The 20,440-nt window shown below is 40.5% G+C and overlaps 1 protein-coding gene across 1 annotated transcript; it reads right to left on the bottom strand.

Annotated features, from left to right (window-relative positions):
- Positions 1-520: 520 nt before the first annotated feature.
- On the bottom strand, positions 521-20,128 carry scarf2 (scavenger receptor class F, member 2). The gene is made up of 11 exons (XM_079556786.1): positions 19,367-20,128; positions 18,133-18,188; positions 17,954-18,055; positions 17,357-17,876; positions 17,060-17,278; positions 16,725-16,853; positions 15,486-15,589; positions 14,149-14,263; positions 13,278-13,375; positions 4,793-4,954; positions 521-3,324 (listed from the first exon to the last, which is right to left on the bottom strand). The coding sequence occupies exons 1-11, from the start codon at positions 19,474-19,476 to the stop codon at positions 2,105-2,107; spliced, it is 2,835 nt and encodes a 944-aa protein (XP_079412912.1). The 5' UTR covers positions 19,477-20,128; the 3' UTR covers positions 521-2,104.
- Between the last annotated feature and the right edge of the window lie 312 nt (positions 20,129-20,440).

The following is a 20,440-nucleotide window of genomic DNA, read 5'->3' as shown; positions in this document are numbered from 1 at the left end:
AATCCTAAACAAAGCCGCTTGGGATTTTGTTGCAATTATTTATCACATGACCAGCACATCCACATGTATATCCCTTCATTGTGCTTGTAAGCCAACACTAGCTATTTCCAACTTCTCCCTCTCTTCCGCCAAGAACACATATGCAGCGCGTGATGGACTCCGTAGCACAAAGTTTCCACTGTTTTTGCCATGAAAGGAGCTCTTGTCCCTGTTCCTGAAGAAGCCAAACCAACAGTGCCTGGTTTCCTCAGGCTCTTTGAAACGCTGCCGTGACCGAACTGCTCTGCAGGGCTTCGCACCGCACATCACAGTCTCAGAGAAGACATAAATATGAATCAGCGTTCTTCTTAATCTCTGAGGAGAATAAACAGCCCAGACATATCCTTTAGTGTTGGTTCAGGCCTGGCCTGAAAGGAAAAGGACATGCTGTGGCCACCCTAGGGAGCCCAGTTACCAATGCAAAGTGATTTCATTCAAAAGCCTTCATTCACTATATTTTATTTTATTCCAAAGAGGTAAATGAAGAGACACCAGTTTAATACACATATAAAAATATAGTTGCAAACCCACAAAATACTACATATTTCATACAGTTGTTTGTTGTTTCAGCTTTCAGGCCCAACACGGGCCAGTCGGACACTGATTAAAACTTGAAGATGAGTTTGTATCCATTTGCTTGGACAGTGGCATTAAAATGTACAATCTTTGGAGTTTTTACAAGACAGAATAACAAACAGGAAGAACAATGAGGTTACACATTCCCTGTGCAGCTAATAATGCCATATAATTCCACTCTGCGTCATGCAGTTAGTGTTGGACAAACAATAACATCAACAGAGGACAATTACAAAGCCCATGTAAACTTACAGGAGAATGCTTGCAATTTGCTTGTACAGACAAAAAAAAGCAAAAACACCATGAAAGCCAGTTCAATGACACAAAATAAAAGGAAAAGAAAGATCACATAAGCACAGCTTACAAACAGAACGACAAAATTACACAATGTACACCGACAGAAAAGAGACAAATCATTGTACCTTGAGACAAAATGGAAAAAATAGTTGGCATTCAAAAATTGGCCTTAGGAGCTACTTTCAAAATAGCTGTTCAAAACAGTCAATTATCCATTCATACAATCCACAAATTTCCAAACCATTTAATTAAACATGACAATAAATCCAAGGCAACGATAGTCTCTTTAACAGAACCCATCCACAGCTGTCTTTTCAAACACTCCAAGCATGGTACCATTAAGTTTTTAAAAGAAACTTGTGTTAAACTGTTGAATGCCACTAAAAGATGTTTGTCAAAGATATAGCTGCTGTGTTTATAGACCACGCTTCATCAAAGCCGGGGGGATAAGGTGATGGGTAAAGTTGAATGTAGTAGCTTTAAATTGATGTTTGCTTTAGTGGTTTCACTGACTGAATAAAGCATACAGTAAAAGTGCATTGTGATGATTTGGTTTTGCGAGAGGTTTTCAATCTCTCCATTTCCTGAAGATCAAAGGGCTTGTTTGGGATCCAGCAAACCATGAATGGCAAGATGAAAAATCCTACAAGCCTATCTTTAACACTGAGAAGCCTCAAAACAAACATGATGCTCTGAGGTGAATTCAGAAGGCTTACAACAACAATTTTGCCACAGAGGTAGCAGAACCAGTCCGCTGTGTCAAATATTTACAAAAAAAAATTTGACTATAAGAAAATATGAAAAGTTAATCTCTATTTGAATGTTTTAGTACCGATAAAAAATGAATCAATCCAAAATATTGCTGGCGAAAGACAAAGACAGGTATAAAACAGCGGTGGTCATACAAACCATAATAAACTCTGAGCTTGATATGCTGCTTGGCTTACAGTCGTGCCGTGTCCATCATGACGTGCAACTGATTATAGGATGGTTCCTGTAACTTGAAACAATTCTACTGAAATACAAGTGTTGTAGAACTTACCAGTACACATTTTTATTGAAAGCATTTTCTTTTTAGACTGAACTAGAAGTCGCCCACACTCCACATAGGCTTAGATTCCTAGTGTGAAAAGTTGTGCCGTTCAGCTTAGTCAAATCTCTGTACAGTCCTTAGCAAACTTGGTTCAGGAACTCACTTCACAATCTGTGGTGGCATAATCGCAGTCTTTTGCTGTGGAGTTTTAGCTTCCGAGGTTTCCAGAGTACCATCTTTGCCCTTCTTCCTGGGAGGTTTTTTTATGGGGGTCTTCTTCGGTGTGGAGTCCGACGCCGAGTCCCCTGCCTTGGAGCCGTTCAAGTCCTGCTTCTCCGGGCTCTTGGGTTCAGGGGCCTCACTGTCGGCTGTGATGGGAGCTACCATCTTCTGCAGGCTACTGGTGGTGGGCAGCAGAGGCTTGGAGCCCTGCTGGCCCGAGCCGGTGGAGGATGTTCTCTTGGCCTTTTGTGGAGGAGTGGGCTTCTCCCGGGTTCCCTTAGGAGTTGACAGCCCATTAGTCTTGTTTAGGCCTGTGCCTTCATTTCTGTTGATGCTCTGTGTTTTCTCTTTGAGTTGAGCAGCCAAGAGCGTTGCTGCCTCAGAGTTCATGTGAGGATGGATGACTTTGGGAGGCTCTTTGGGGGTCTCCTTCTGAATTTCTGCGCTTTTCTTCTCCGATGAGGAAATGTGGAAATAGCTAATTTTCTTAAGTGCGTTCTGGACCACACCATTGATGTGCTCCATGTGGCTGGGGCTGCTGGATTCGTCCCCCGATTTCTTGGCCCGCAAAGGTTTGTGTTTGCTTGGCGAGCCATTTGCATCGACCTCCTTAGTCTCTGCCCTTTTCTGTTCTCTGTTCTTTTCTTTCATCTTCTGCCGCTCCTCGCTTTTACCTGAGCCGTCGCTGGAGCTCCTCCCTTTCTTTTCCTTTGGTACCGAAAGTGATTTAGTCTGCCCCCGCTCTTCTGGCTGAGGAGACCCTGTGGAATTTCCGTGAATCCAGGATACTTTGGGTTTGGTGGATGGGTCCGGGGGGCGGGGTTTGGTTTTCCCGGGGGAAGGGGGTGGTTTTCCGTTGCGCTTGGCCTCGGGTGTGGGAGTGCTCTCTGCGTCTTTGCCACTGCCCTCGTCATCTTTCGACTGCTTGGATCCACGGGCAATGCGGGCGTACAGCACGGCGGCGGTGGACTCAGAGCCACTGGTCGAGCCATCGCTGGACTCACAGGCCTTTAGTGGCTGCTGCTCATACCCCTCTGGCTTGGTGATGCTGATGTCCTTCAGGGAGGTGTACTCGCCTGCATCCTCTTCATTGTCAGCAGTGGACTTCTCTGTCGGGGTACTCGGACTGCACTTTTCCTTGCTGTCATTCACGGAGTCTGTAGATGGATGAAAAGGACAGCTGTTATCCTTAAATTGTAGATTTCGGCATACTTTTATACAATATTAACCACATGCATATTTAACTCAGCAATTGACAAATAAACAAGGCATTTGCTTAACACTGAACATTCTCCAACATAAAATCTAACTGAGTGTTTCTTTCACTAGGAAAATGACAAAAAAGGAACAAAAAAGAAAATGAGTATGGTTGGATAGTTCAATGCTACATCTAATGGAGGAGTTAACACCCAGTTTGAAATAAATCGGTTTATCTCAATGTAATGCTTATACTGGGCTGAAAAAAGTTTTTAAAAAATAACTATAATTTTACTGACATTTTCCCTTCCCTTATTACACATACAACATGTAGTTTGTTCTCAAACACTCTGTAACTCAAAATATTAACATCTAAAAGAGTGTTAGCAGATACTTTTATAGTAATGTTATTGGAAACAGATATCTGGACAGAGTGAGCTGATTAGTAAACACATACTTCTTGAAAACTGGGGCAGATCCAATGGCACAGATGCTATCACAGCATACAGACGTGTTTTAAAGCCTTAAAGTTTACAGTAAGAATGTTGGCAGCAGCTCTTGTATCTTTGTCCTTGATCTATTCAGGCAGATAATACGATGCTAAAGAGAGCATCAACACTCACACAGAAATCCACAGCATCTTAAGAAGATCTGAAGTTTAGTCACAGTTTGGATTTGTCAGATGTTGACAGATGCGTTCATTTCCTGTTTATGCTCAAAGCAATCCTTGATGCCACTTGATAAAACATGACACTGTAAAACTTGATAAGTTAACTCAACTGAAATTAATTTGGTAAAAATGATTTGAAGATTTTTTATTCTATGGATTACTCACATATTTATTTAAGATTGTTAGCTTGCATAAATCTTTGCTGTATATTTTTTGCCATGGCTATGCTATGCCCGAGGGGCCCTGAAGAATATTTGGACAAATATGACGTCACACAACAGATATCCGAAAAAAAAAAAAAAAAAAGAACGGAAATATTGTCCCCCAGTTAAGTCTGTATGCCACAGGCCAAAGCTGACTAAGCCCCAGGCCAAAACTGGTGAAAATAAAATAAAAAATAAAGCCTGCCACCAGGCAGCCACATTATTTTAGAAATACTAAAATTATATTAATTAGCTGTATTTTATTATGTGATTAGATTATGTATACTTTTGGTCAAATTTTATGATAAATAGACAGGTTTATAATTGACTATAGAAAAAGTTAAAATAAAATCTCTGTCCTTACAGAGATTACAAAAAACAAAAAAACATCCTCTATCCTAATTTCATGTTAACTCATTTGAAAGTTCTTTTGAACACTATAACAACACAATTGTGGAGTAGACTCACCATTACCTCTCACACCACATACCTGAATGTCATTTGCAGAAGAGCGTCAGTTAAGACGCTGTTATGCTCCTGTATGCCATGACTCACCTTCATGGGGCACACAGTAGACGGGCCCCTCGTCGCCGCTCTCGAAGGAGGAGAAGGACTCTTGGGACGACCAGGAGGAGGGTGAGTTTTGCTCGGCGGCAGCTGACGAGGGCGGCTCAATGAAGCTGCAGTTGAAGGTGTTCTCTGGGTCGTGGTGGGCTACTGAGAACAGAAAACAAACGCACAGGCCCAGGGGTCAGTCAGAGGCTACTGGACCAGGTTACAAGAACAACAGTCTGCTCCCACTCACCACCGCTGCGGAGCCAGTTGGTTTAAGTGAGTCTGCAGAAATTGTGGTTTTGTTGAGATGCACTGGTTTGAAAAGTGGAGTTTAGTTCATTTTAAAGTTTAATCCTAAGTGAAAGCGTTTTTTCCCCCTCACTTCAAGGAAACTCATCTAATACTGATCATTCATCATGTTGAGTTATAGATGTTTCTTCATCTCCTTGTTTGTATTTATTATAGGAGATGAGTCAGAGTGCTCACTGTATATTAGCAGAGTGAATTATTATTATTTGTTTTATTTGATATGGAGATACAACTGCATTGGCCAAACCAGATACATATACATTGTTCTTTGTGTTATAGCAAAACTGCTAATTTGCAACACTTGTCCATAGGAATGCAATGGAAGTGAAATAGAAATAAATTTACAAATCAGGTACTCTTCAGACTGACGGGCCAGGTTACTTTGAAGACAATCTGAAAGGGAGCTGGGGCACTCTGAATTTGTAATATATATATATATATATATATATATATATATATATATATATATATATATATATATATATATATATATATATATATATATATATATATATACTGTATATATATATATTTTTTTTTACAGTATCCACAACACATTTCGACTAATGGGAGCCTTCATCCGATGAAGGTACATCAGAATAAGTTATTAGTGTCAATATACTGTAGTAAGACTTTCCAGTAACAAGGCTGGTGTACTTTGTACTTTGCTCTCATCTAGATTAATAACAACTGAGTCAAACTACTCCAAGGAAGGTGACGGTGTAGCTTTTCAAGTACCACCTGATCAAAACCATCTAAACTAGGGCCAAACTAACCCAAAAGAAGACAAAAACCTGAAATGAAACTAAATAAATGAAACAGACTAGAACAGCAGAAGCAGGCTGCGTGCCACAGTTTGAAGGACGCTGGTTTAAGGTCAGCTCAGATGCTGGAAAAAAAAGTTTACTGCGCCTTTATGTAAGAAGGTTAAGGGAGCTATGGCTAAATTAACCAAATAAAATTCGCTGGGAAATAATTTGAAGGTTTACTTTTAGCTCAATTCTTATTTTCATAATCAAATAATTAGTCCATGGAGAGAGTTTATAATGATTATACTGTATTTCTGCTGAGGTAATTATAACTAATTAATGATCAAGGTGGAGGCCGAGATACCAAGAAAAGTGACAACAGGCCAGAATACAGAGCAATAATGAGCAGGGGCAGAGAAAAGGAAAGAAAGCCAGCCTTGCTGGAGGAGTGACACATGTTCTTTTACCACAATCTTGATTCAAGCAGAAAATTTGCAAATTTGGTAATCTGTAAGTGCGGACTCCATGTTCATTCATTTCTACAGAAGGTTACAATCCTAATACACAATTTCACAATCAGACACCAATGACACACAGACATGGTTAATTGGTTTTCAAGTAGCCAAAATCCTACGTGTTAACGTTGCTTCTAGACAACAGTTCATGTCTGCAGGATAATCATGCAAAGGGTGAAATTACAGTGAAATGGTTCTAAATGAAGCAGGTCATTACTTGTTTTGAAACCTGATTGAAATGTCTCCATAGTCAAAATTATGCTGATTAGAATACCACTACAGTTAATCTAGTGGAAACTGCAGCAATTGCACTATAGGGCAGCAAAGATATGAGATGCATATGTGGAAATGGGTAATAAAATAAATGCAATAAAACAAAATACAATACTACATAATTTCTCTTTTATCTGACAGACAGGACTTGGTTCTGCTGACCTGAGGCCAGCTGTGGTGAGTGTGGGACCTCTGTGGTTGACCCTTCCCTCCCTGGTTTGGAACAATGCACGTTTGGGCGTTACCTTGACCCAAAGGACTTCATCACATGCTTTTGTTTATACGGTCAAGAAGGAATGTCGTATAGTTTTCAAACACCAATGGGGGGAAAAAAGCTAATTTACTACAGTTTTAACAGTAACTGCGATAGATACAAGACGTAACAGTGTGTTTTTAAAGCTAATGTTTAGTACTGTATGTGTTGCTATTATATGCACACACAAAAAATGTCTGGCCTAATCTAATGTTTAGACTGTTATTTCCTCTAGCCATTCATCTTCCTCGTGCCAAGTCACTTCCTGAATAACCGTTGCTTCTAAATTTACAAGACGATCAAAAATGTAGGTCAAAAAGCTTGTGCAGATGGTTTTAGACATTCTGCGTTTAGTGAATTCAAATTGCGGTATATAGCCAGTAAACGATAAACTGCCCTTGCTGCCCTTTTTTGTATACAACTATCAAAGTAACACAAAAGGTAGTTTATACAGTTTTAAGGCCCACCTTCAACCTATGATGAGAAGTTACTGACTTAAAGAACAGCATATCTTCACAGAGATCTACTGATTTAGGTGTTGATCTTACTTAAAACAAAACTAAAACAAATTCAAATCAAAATAACAAATAAAAACTATATGATTGGGGACAGGTAGTTACTGCAATCAGTTCCGCGACTCACCTTTGGGTCCCGCACTGCTTACTACAACTACAGAGCACTTACATCACTTCCATCCTCAACGTTCCATACAAAATGCAAACATTGTTGACACTCATTTGACTTCTGTTGCCAAGCTGTGACATCATCGTGAATGGACAATTATTTAGACTGTGCATTATCCTTTGAAAACAATAAAATATCATGTCTTACTGGGGTCTTATTTTATACAAACCCTTGTAACCTTGTTGTTTAAAAAGCTCTGAAATGTGTTTATGATTATTATATTAGTTTAGCATTATAAAAATTGCATAATATTAAAATGCAAATTCTGATTAAAAAAGCAAAACAAAACAAAAAGTTGCCGGGTTAATGGCTGACTAACATACACACACACACAGGAATCTTTCTCTCACTAAGCCCAGCCGTACAGCAAAAACACAATCAAGTATTTTAAGCGCTGTTGAGGGGATTTCCAACTAAAGACAACCGAAGATTACAGGGACAACACTTGACTGTTTTTGTGTTATTGTATCTGTAGGCAGGCACTACTCTATATCATGAGGCAATGCAGAAAAGCTTGACCGAACAAAGCATTTTCCTTTGTATTTGAAATTGTGTGTATGTTTTGACCACCACGAAAAAAAAGTTTCCATTCTTTTAAGTAAGAAGCGAGGAATGTGAAATAGCCGACCTATGCGAGGCCTCCGTGCCGAGTATGTCAACAAGCTAACACATGGGCATTTGGTGACATGGCATGTACATAGTGCTGAACAACTGCTGCCCTTGATATCTGCTCCCTGGGCTCTGACTGCGGGGCCTGTTTGGAGGCTCGCGCACAAAAGGGTATTATTTGACACACTCAAGCTGCAAAGCCACCCCAGCACAGTTGCTCAGTTGGGGGGATGCTTTTTACAGACCCACACATGAGCTGATGTATAGAGTATTGGAGCTACTGTGTGTTGAATGGGAAAAAACGTTTTGATCTGCAGGGGAAAAGTATAATTTGCTAGCAATCCCTTTTTTTTTTAAAGAGGAAATGCAACGGAAAAGTGCTTATCAAGTTAAATTTAAAATAGGCACATTCAAAAATATCCATGACGAGAAAATGATCCCATGCCCTGCTTATACACTATGTTAAGAATTATTATGCAAATTGTATTTCAGTGCCATAAAGGTAAAAACAGCAATTTCAGACAGACCTCTGTGATACTAATGAAAAAGGACGTTCACCATTACTAAGCAGACCACTATTTTCAAGCAATATGGGAAAGAAAAAGGATCTCTGCTGCTGAAAAGTGTGAGATGGCACAATGAGGACGGTTTCTGCCAGACAAATACATCAGATTAAGAGAACAGCTGCAACAAAGCATAATAATTCTTAACATAGTGTAATAGCATCGACAGTGACTTAAAACAGACACAAGTTCAGGCCTCATAGAGATACTACCTTCCAAATACAACCATGTTCTTGATTGAGTAAGCACAATCCAAACGCACTGCTTTATTCCTTGTAAATTGAAAAGATTAAGACAACAATCAGTATTAGCAAGTGTGGCCAACTTATTGATCCAAGGACCACATTTCGTATCCACACTTTCCACAGGGGCTGGTTAGGGTTGTCAAACAAATACACACTACATATACGTAGGCTTTATTTGCCTAAACCAGGGGTAAGCAAGTATGTTTGGGAACTTAAACATCGCCAAAACACCGACGGGGTAAAGTAAAGTTTATTTGAGCTGTTTGTGTAAAAATAAATAAACTTGTGCCATATACAATTATTAATCAAGGCACACAGAAAAGCTCAAAAGGAGTAAGCTGAAGAATACCCCATTCTCATTTTTTTTTTTGTTACAGACATTGGCTAAAGCTGTACAAATTAAATACACATCTTGGCAAGGTTATGTCTGCATATACCATAGAACATAAGTTGCATGTACAAAAGGAAAACAGACGACAGAAAATTGACACAAAAGAGAACAAAGCAAAACATAGCTAGCAAAAAAAAAGTCTAGCAGAGCCAAAGAACAAGCATTTTGGTATTCAGTTACAGTTCTTCAACTTCTTCAGCATAGTTTCTAAATACCTTTTCTTTGTGCATTTGTTTAAAGTTATTCAGTGAGCTACAGCAGTTCAAATCCTCCTCGAGTTCATTCCATAGATCAACCTCGCAGCGAGTGATGAACATGTCTTTATGGGCGTTTGTTTTGCACTGAATAATTGACAGTTCTTTAGCAGGTATTGGTCGATGATCAGTGGAATAATATATCTCAAAATCATCTTTGGGGCCAGGCGTTCTGTGCTGGAGGGCCAAATTTGGACCCTTGGGCCTGACTTTGCCTGCCCCTTGCCTAAACCAATGTTTCTCAAACAGTGGTATAGGAACCACTGGTGATCATTGGTCTGCTTCGGTTTCTTTGATTCCTTCAGAGGTTATTTTATTTTTGTCTTTTTATAGACAATGTCGTGTGAGTGTCGTGTGAGTTTGTGATTAATCTCAAAACTGATGTGTTGAAGGTGTTGAAGAACTGAAGGTGTTGAAATGCTTTGCAGGCCAGACTAAAGAGCTAAAAATCTAAACGCATGTGGCAACCGGGCCTTAGCTTAAAGCTTGGAAACTGACATGAATACCTGCTTACTGACTGCAAATGATAGTCATCTTCTAAGACTTACCATCTGGCAAAAAAAAACAAGACAAAAAAAGTTCTTTAAAGTTTACCTATAAACTGCACAAGATGTATGATTATTGTAACTTCCAAAAGGGTCTACATCTCTCATTCTGGCTGTTTTCTCGGTGTTTTAGCAGGCAGAGCACGGCGGCGCAACGCACTGCAGAGTGGAGCAGCAAACACATTAGTAATCCACAATCCAGACAAGCTTTCATTGGATAAATAAAAATGAAAACGCAGGTGTTGCTATTGCACTGATCCACGGGGATGCATTTGGACACAGCGGATGCAAGAAATATCAGACATAAGTGCGCGGGGCGTGTGGTGAATTTGCTGAGAATGGAATGCTAAGTGACTGAAGTGCCAAAAGGGGAATAGCTAGACCTCGGGCACAAACATCGAGTAGATTCGGTCTCCTCTGCATCGCGTCTCTTCAGTCAAAAGCGTTGCCTCTGCCTCATGTAGATAAATCATAGTTCTGACACACGCTGGGGTAAAATTGACCACTTCCTGTTTCCAGCACCACTGGGCCCCCTCAGGAATGCAAGTGAGGAGACCAACTCAGAGACTGTAAATGTTGACAGTACACGCTTCTGTGGCCTACAAACTAAATACAACAAAACCCAGAAGTGGTAAAAGGGTCATACACAATGCGATAATTGAGCCAGATGCTTTTTGATCCTCACGTACGCAATACTTTGTGGTTGATCTTGAAGCCACATACTGTACTGATATGAAAACGAGCACGCTCTCACTTTCTGAAACATTTCTGATGGTACAGCAAAGAAATAAGCAAATTATCGCAAACAAAGGCCACTCTGTGTTGCCTATTTACCATGCCTTTATGGAAACCAGTGCTAGCTTTGACAAAAATCTGTGGGGTAAGTGAGGAAACACATGCTGGTCTGACATAAAAATGAAAGCAAGTCAGCATATTTGAACCTCTTACACAACTGTTTAAGGCCCCCACCCCCCCATGCAGGGCACGTAAAAGTGCAAAGCCCCTTTAACCTCTTAACCCCCAGCTGAACCAAGCGTATTTTCTCCAGCTTGGCTTTATCCAAATCTAATTAAAATAGTGATGAAAACGAGGATGAAGACACAATAAGAAAGTGACAAAAAAGCGTGGCGAAAACACGTCAAAAAAGCACTGAAAAAAGCAACGAAAAAGTGCCAAAACAGCGGGGGGAAAAATGCCAGAAAAGCAGCAAAAATGCAACAAAAACGCAGTGAAAACACGACCAAAAAGCAACGATAAAAGCAATGAAAAAGCAACAAAAAACGACCAAAAAGAGGCTGACGCGACAAAAATGCTTCAAAAACGTGACAATGAAGTTACAATCATTTTTTTTCTTCAAATGAGGCATTACACTGTTGCTCTCATGTCGAGAAACTTTCCGATTTGGATAAAGCCAAACTGGAGAAAAATGCGCTTGGTTCAGGTGGGGGTTGAGAGGTTAAACTGCAAATGCTGGTCTGTTTCAAATCGAAAGGGAATATGAACATTGAGATCACACCTAGAGCAGGATTGGCCAGTTCAGGGGTGTATTATTGACAATGATAACAAAAGAGTCATAAGAAAGAACACAATTGAAAGACCTTTTCCAGTGTCCATGTTTACATTGCCGCTAATAACAAAAGAATAACACATACAAGCTATTGCTGGTAGCTTCAGTGTTCTTTAATTCTCTTGACAAAAAAATGTCCCAAAGTTTTAAGTACTATCCCAGTTTCTAATTTTATCAGACTATGGACCACGAGACCTCCGCATGGACCAGCACGGCTGCTGTGTTCATCCTAACAGTGCACCCTTTGATAAGGCGTCACTCAGCAGCACCCGGCCCCCGACTGCCACTCACTTTCTTTTAATAACACGACCTCCTCCCGCAGCCCCTGAGAAATCTTCGAGGGTAAGAAGAAGCAGAGGATGATGGAAAATTAAAAAAAAAAGAAGAAGATATGGTTGTAATAATATGAACGCATGATATTTTGGGGTGCCAAGAATAACAAGGGACTGCAAAACCAGAACATTCCTTTCAAATGAAACCTCATTTGAGGTTTATACGTGTGTGGCAGCCACCACATAGGACTCAACCCAGTTCACCATCGAAGGTACTCCCACTGTACAATACTTCTACATCGTTTCTGATGTTGTGTTAAGAATACCAGGTATCTACCCTTTGTGGTTGGAAGTAAGGGACTTATCATCCAAGATCACCTTTTTCTGGAGTAGTAATGCCTTCATTCACAGTTTTTTGATATGTAATTGAAAGAATCTAAAGTGTTCTTTAAAAAATAGATGTGTATTTTATATACACTTAAACATGTTTAAATATCAGCTGAAAAGTGTCAGTATCTTTGAAATGCTGTGATAAATATTCAACATACAGTACTTCAAGAAATGTTTGCAAGTAGTACCTGGATAAAAACTAAAACAACAACAAGTGGCCGTGTTAGTAGTAATATGTATATATAGGCTATTCTGTGCACGTGTGTGTGTGTGTGTTTGTTTGTGTGTTCTTGTACTTATGACATTGTGAGGACAAGTTTGAGTTATAACCCAACAGAGTGAGGACATTTTTGTAAAACGAGGACATTTTGGGTGGTCCTCACTGATTTGAAGGACTGTTTGAGGGTCAATATGCGGTTTTAGGGTTAGGGTTAGAATTGAATTAAGATTAGGGTTAGGGTTAGGATTATGGTCAGGGTTAGGGATTTAGGGTTACGGTTTAGGGTGTGGGTAATACATTATGTCTATGAGTGTCCTCACTAGGATTGTGTGTGTGTAAAATATACATTGTCTCTCAGTGACATTTTAATATTACTTTATAATTTATACTTTTACTTTACTACTACTTCTATTATACTATTTTTAAGTGACAGTACTTATTTCACCTCTGGAAAAACAGGTCAATATTATACCACCCAATATAGGATGGTGAGACATCGCATTAGAGCAGTGTACCAATAACAGCTATTGAGGTCGCCTCCTAATGATAGAGCAGAGCCCATTGCCTTGTACAGCGATGATTACACAAAACACAGCCCCCTCTGGCAGCGCTGCAGTGGGATATGAGACAGAGTTTGGAGGCTTACCGACAACTTTGGGCAGTTTCTGTCGCCTCAGTGGAATACGGGGGAGTTTTGTGCTGATGCGGTTGAATCGTCCGCTCAGGATCCGCTTGGCTTTTTTGCTGTTGGTAGAGTTGTCTTGGTTAGCGAAAAGGGATGACGGCATGGAAACACAAATGAATCATTCAACTGGCTCGTTAAAACTGGGCCTAAGCCTCTTTTTTGAGAGCTTACAGGCTCCTGCTACTGTTGTGTCAATATACGTATGAAAGCACTGAAAATACAAATGGGTGCAAATTCTCAGTTGCAGTAGGATTTAACTGTCGTCGACTGTGCTGGGCCTATTGAATTAAGGATGTTTCGCTTTTATGTTCAGAGACTGTCAAAAGTAGCAAAATACCACTTTGGTTTAAAAGAGAAATGAACGTTTAAGCTTAAAATAAGAGTGTTTCAATCTGAATCTGAATTAAGATAAAAAAAAAAAAGGAAAAACAAAATTGCATTAAAAAAAACACTAGTCCTAACCAACAAAAAATCCTCATAAAATCTCTTTATTCAAGGAATTTTGAGTGATTTATCTAATTTGCACTGCTCTCAATCATTGTGTTGTTTTTGAACAGTTCTGTCTCTAATTCTCTTTGCTGCCCATTATACAGAAAGGTACCGCCTTTATGCTCAATTACGTAGATACAGTGCATGCAGATTAAAAAACAAAACAAAAAAAAACATATTTTTTTACTATCAGACTTCAACAAAATAACACTGAAATTAGCAGAGGCGTATGAACATTTTCTGAACCCATATATTTCCCCATTATTTGGGTAACCTCTAGTTGGGAACTATGGAGTCTTCCTCTGTGGGAAGCCTAGCATTTACGCAAGCAGCCATCACTCACTTGTGGTCATCCTTGTGTTGACAGAGGCAACAGCAGCACAGCACCGAGAGGAGCACAATGAGTAAGAAGCCGACCAGCGTGCCCGCAGCGATCACGCCCATGCGCTGGTTAGGTTCTGAAACATTAGACAATGCCCATTATGGATGTGCCAAGTTGGTGAAGAGAAAAAGAAATCTAAGCCATTAGTATGAACACAAGTAATGCATTGTCTTTATAGTAGACCATTGGAATGATATTGCGACAATGGAAAAAATAACTTTAATAACTGTATTGGCTGGCGTGATTATTTCAAAATTGCATTAGTCATCTCATCTGTAAAGCACGTACGCAACTCTTTGCTAACCCAGTATTAATTGCACTGTCACAACTTCTCACCACTTATTTTTTTTTCACTTCTTCAACCACATTTACCCCAAAGTGATTTATACGTTCTCCAGCCACAAACATCAAAGTTACACTCGGCACCACAACTAATAACTGCTTTGTTGCAAACTCTATTCTAAGTGTGGCCAGCATTATTGGAGAGAAACATTTGGACAGTTCTCTTTAAACATGCTTGACTGGCACCTATAATGCAGCAGCACACAACACATTTATAGTATATGCAGTGGTAGTTATTAAACAAATCCCATAGTACTATTGCAGTACACATCACAGTGCAATACGTATTGTGATTCTAACGGGAGGTGTACTAAAACCTGTTGACTGTTGTTGTTCGCTCTGAATAGGAGCAAAGGACCATGGTCTCACTGTGCATTTCCACAAAGCCTGGGATTCAAAATATTGCAGTTCACACTATTATCGTGAGATTGTTGATGTTGTTATTTTTCCTCCCTGAACAAAAACTACACAAGCACAACATGAATACACTTTAGAATGGATTTCTGCATCTGACTTTGCTGCTTTTACCGCCAGCCGTATGAGCTGACCTTACTAACCTTTCAAAACAACAAAATCCTCACTGCAAATTTACTGTTGCCATTCTTCTCAAAGCAATATATATATTTTTTATTCCTCCTGCTTTTTCTTGCCCTTCTGCCATCCTGGTCTGTAATTCCTCTTCCTTCCTCTGACTCTGACTGGACAGGAAGACAGCCAACAAACACAGCCATAAAAAGGACATTGGTTACCGGTATGCATCTGGAAATACTATCAAAGCCTTGTTAACTCCACTGCTTACACACTGAACTGAAACAATATTTGCGTGCTAAGTTCCCAGTAGTGGCAGCTGTCTTTCAGGTACAGTTTAGGCCAGTTTATAGGAGTTAAATGACTTATTTAGTCCAGCGCTAGTTTCTCACGTTACTGCCAGACTTGTAAAAGTTGCCTTTACTTACGGAGATAGCAGGCGCCGGACACTGGATCACAGTTCTTCACATGGCAAGAGCACGTTTGGTTGCAGTTGACTCCGTACTGGCCCGGCTTACACGTCATATTGCAGCTTGCCAAGAGAAGAAATAAGACAAAATTGTGTTACTTATTCCAATTAATGTTTTCTTATTGTTGATTTAAAATGGCTGCAAAGTCAGTTTATTTCATCTTGTTCAGAGCACCAGTATTATTGGTTCTCAAACTGTGATCACTTATGCTTTAGTACTTCATTAACTGTTGAAAAAGTTTACACCTAGTTTAGACAAAATCTGTACTTGGTTGTTAAAGTGTAGACCTTTTGCCTCTCATCCAAAAAGGTTTGTCAACACATAAGTACAAGGGCAAAATGTCCGTAACACTAAAACTACCATGTACAGATGACAGGTTGCCATACCCTCTATAATAAAATGAATTGAAAATAACTAAATTTTGTTGAGGGCATATATTATTGGCTACTATTACACTATCGGTTATTATTATGTCATCAATTCATACAAATATTAAACTGGAACATTTATTAGTGACAAGGTTATATGTAGGGCTGGACAATATAGCAAAAATGAAGCACGTTTTTTTTTCCGTCATGTTGATCGATCTCAATTTTCAATTCGATTTCATTATTTCGTGGTAAACATTAATCAATGTAGCTGATCCATGAACTTAGACAGACCTTTTATACGAACCTCAGCTCAAACAAAAACAAATGCTTTCTTCCAGTATCAGTAAACACACAAAACACATTGTCTCATCCAAGCTCTAAAAACAGGAGAAACAGAAATGATTCTTAAGTTTCGATTCATTGTCAGCCCTAGTTATATGCCTCTCCAAATAAGGCTTGTTGACACTATTAACATTACATTGACCTCCCCTCATCTTATTAAACACTGCAGGACAAGAATGTTATTTCAAAATGAACAACATTCGGTTACTGGACTATGACTAAATACAACATCTGTTTTTTAATTTAACCAGGAAAGTCCCACTGAGATTAAGAATCTAATTTTCAGGGTCTTGGCCCCAGAGGGGAACCTACTGTACATGTTTTTAGTGGTAGGGGAAACCGTACCCGGGGGAAACCTACATAGACACAGGGAGAACATGCAAAACTCCAAACAGGCCCCGTCCAGGTGAGAATCGAAACCCAGGACAGTACCACCGCGCTGCCCATTCTTATGTATCAAACTGGATGTTGTTGGGTGACTTACTATGTTCCATAAAAGCCAGCATCACAGAGGCATTCTCCGGTGACAATATGACACATGCCATTATAGCAGTGACTACAATTGTTCTCGCAGTTTTCGCCATAAGTGCCGTTGGGACAACGCACCTCACACCTATCATAGACAAGTGCAGTCAGTGATTATTGTCATTGTCAGGTCAAGCAGCATGACTCATGGCTATTGTAAACAGCACAGTAGCTACGTACATCTGAAGTGTGGTAAAATTACAGGACACCAAAGACGACAAGTGCACAACAAACATGTCTTTTACATGCCTATTATACTGGGAGCCTGACGTTTGCGTGCCATGGGCTTCTTACCTGTCTCCGATCCAACCCGGGTTACAGTGGGAGCACTTGCCATGTATAGGATCACAGTGATGACCGTCTTTACAGGTGGGGCACACCTCTTGGCAGTTTTCCCCAAAGAAACCTTTAGAGCAGAGCTGATCACAGCGCGTGCCATTCCAGCCTCTGTCACACGTGATGCAGCGGCCTTCTGTCACTTTACACGGCTGCTGCCCTTTGCAGTGCCCACACCTGTTTACAAAAACACATGATCAATGTGGTTCATTCTGAAAAACATGATTAGCTTTTACATTTTTTCCTCTTCTGTACCTGTTCCTGCAGTTCTGGCCATAGAAACCGGCCGGACATGGCTCTCTGCAGAACTTGCCTCTGTATCCTGGTGTGCAGGTACATGAGCCATCGGCCGGGTTGCACTTGCCGTGAATGCATTGGCAGTAGCGTTCACATCTGGGCCCCCACAGTCGATCGCGGCACTGGCAGCGCCCGGTGAACTGGTCACATGGGGAGTTGTTACAGTTGCACTGGGCTGCACAGTTGCGTCCCATCCAGCCGGGGTTACAGAGGCAGCGTCCCGTCATAGAATCACACACTGAGTTGATGCTGCAGTAGCAGTTATTGTTGCACTGTGGGCCCCAGGCACCAGGGTGACATGTGCATTTGCCAGTGTCCTGGTCACACTTGCCCTTTTGGCAGAGGCAGGCATGCTCACAGTTAGGACCCCAGCGGTTGTGATTGCAGGTGCACTCTCCAGTCAAGTCATCGCACTGGCCATTGGGATAGCAGTGACACTTCCCCTTACAGTCAGGACCCCAGAACTGTGCAGGGCACTCTATTTATAAGAGACACAGTTGTTATAGAAAAATAGGCTACTAGTTATTTGAATCGTAACAGATAAAAGATACTTACTAGTATCACAGCTTGCTCCAAAATATCCATGTCGGCAGCGGCATTCATTCGGCCTAACACATATTTCATTTTCCTTGCAGGTGAAGTTTCCCTCACAGAGAGCTGAGGGATCAAAATACACAAAACATTTAAAATCATCTACTATTTGACCATCTATTCTTTGTGTTTGTGATACATACGCGTGGGGCACTCATCCCCAAGCTGCCCCCAACCACTGCAGCACACCACTGATGACCTGCGCACACAGTTTTAGATAAAGCATCACTAAAAAGAACTAACTTTGGAGCATTCGCTAAACCAGCAGCTCTTTGATATCAACATGTTATCAATGTAACTGATAAAGAATGTCTGCAATTTAGCTCAACATTACATTGTCAAGCATGTGCGCAGTTTATCTGATTTAGGATGATGTGTTGTCTGAACGCTCTTAACCTCACTCCCTGAGTGAGAATTTTCTACAGAGCATTGCAGCCAAGTTTTGGCTATGTCAGGAACAGACGAATGTTTCTCTTCTTCCTCCCATGCCTGTGACCTCTGTGGGGCCTCTGCAACACGTCAGCTTCCCCAAAGTGTTTGAAGATGGTGCTGTGCTTCAGGTCAGCCAGCACAGATCAACACTGTGTATCATCCCAGCCAAAAAAGGCACGTGCTACACATTCATATAAACCCGGTACAAATGAACCTTAGAGACAGCTTAAAAATCCTAATTAAAAATAAAGACAATAGTCTATCCGCTATGACTCCCGACTTGTCTCAAGACAAACATGGTTAGAATTATGTGATCTTCTTTTGCAAAAGTATGGCTACAGTTAATCCAGTCATAGGAAAGTTATACAACTTAGTATTGGAGTATTTATAGTATTTATACGGATCACATGTTAAGCCAATCAGTTGCGGTTTTGCTGATAATTTGCTCTCAAGCTAAGGCAGTCTATGAGAATAAAAACGTATTATTACAGTCTTTTCAAATTGAAACATAGGTGAGCATCTGCCTTACCCAAATGCATTATCCATCAGTTAATAACTCTTTTTACAAACCCCGACATGACCCAATTGCGCCCTCTATAGAGTAACGCAAGGATCATGTTCCCATCCAGATGCACACATCTGTAAATCTGGTTATTGCTCTTGGAGACAAAACAGATATTTGACACAGCCCGTCAATATCTATACTACGAACAGACCTAGTGTGAATAATGCAGCACATGCACACAGTAGAAGTTTAGTTTAGTGGTTGTGTAACAGGGGCCCATTCTTAATTCCATCAAAACTGTTACAAGTAGCAGGGCCAGCTCGACAAGAATGTGATCCTCATTCAAGCTCTTATTGCCCTGGCTTTCTACCTAAACAGCCGATAACAAATCATGCTTGTTTGAATGAGACTGTTTATTACTTAGTTCAAATCGTTCTTACCCGAATGTTTTGCATACATTCTTGCCTTTAGGGTTGAGTTCTTGGCTGAATGTGGAGCAAACGTATAGACAAACCACAGCCACAACAGCTAAATAGTTTTTCACATCCATTGTACAAGCAGCAGCATCCTTCTGGTGCCTCGCTTACTCCTCACTTTCCTCGCTCCCAAAGGATGAACTTAATACCAAGGAAGCACTGCGTTTCTTTTGTAATCCTTTTCGCAAAGTAAACAAAGTATCCTACGTCCATAAAATCTTCCAAAAAAAAAAAAAAAACCTGCGTCACCGGTGCGAGAAAGTTTCAACAAAAACTTTCTTGTGAGCCCCTGATAAACGTTGCTCCTCGGCGCCGTCAATCCTCAGCAAAGTAAGAGGTCATCCTGCGAAACTGATGCTCTGCGCATAACGGAACAAAAGAAAATACTTTCCAAATGAAACGTCTTCGCGCTGAGAGAAAAAAAAACGCAAACAGCTGCAAATGTTGTCCAAACGTTAGGGGAACATCTTGCCCTAGTCCTTTCCTCTGTTCAAAGTGAGAACTTGGTTACTCCATAACTTTTGTCCTCTGCTGCGCTCTCAGGAGTGGCAGGAGGGAAATTCCTGATTTGTTACTCTATCTTTGGCTCTGTTCGCCATGCGTGCGCCACCAATTTACACAGGCCTGCGCAACAGGGTCCGCTCAACTGGCTTTGCCTACTTTCTGTGTGGACAAAGCATAAGAGACAGTCAACAAGTTAGCCTATGTCCCATCGACATGCAGCAATTATTTCAGAATTGTATTGCCTGAAATCCCAAAGTAGTCACAAAAATGTTACAGGATTGCAGGTTAAGCATCAACCCAGGCCCACAAATGTTACAACTGTAATTTGAGATTAATATGGCTTTATGTATTCGCATGTAGAGTGTTCCTGCGCGAGTGGGGGGTGGAGAGTGAGCTGCAGAATCACATGACAATGGCTCCCTCATCTGTTAATACGTACGAAGTGAGGATGGCATGACGAAGACGCTTTTTTTTTTTTTTTTTTGTTACACTTTTGACGAGTTACTTTTCTGCTACTATATTTTAATTGTTTGA

This window comes from Gobius niger, assembly GCF_951799975.1.
Source record: "Gobius niger genome assembly, chromosome: 1".
Taxonomy (NCBI): domain Eukaryota; kingdom Metazoa; phylum Chordata; class Actinopteri; order Gobiiformes; family Gobiidae; genus Gobius; species Gobius niger.
Note: the sequence above shows the minus strand (reverse complement) of the source record. Positions and strands in the feature narration are given on the sequence as shown.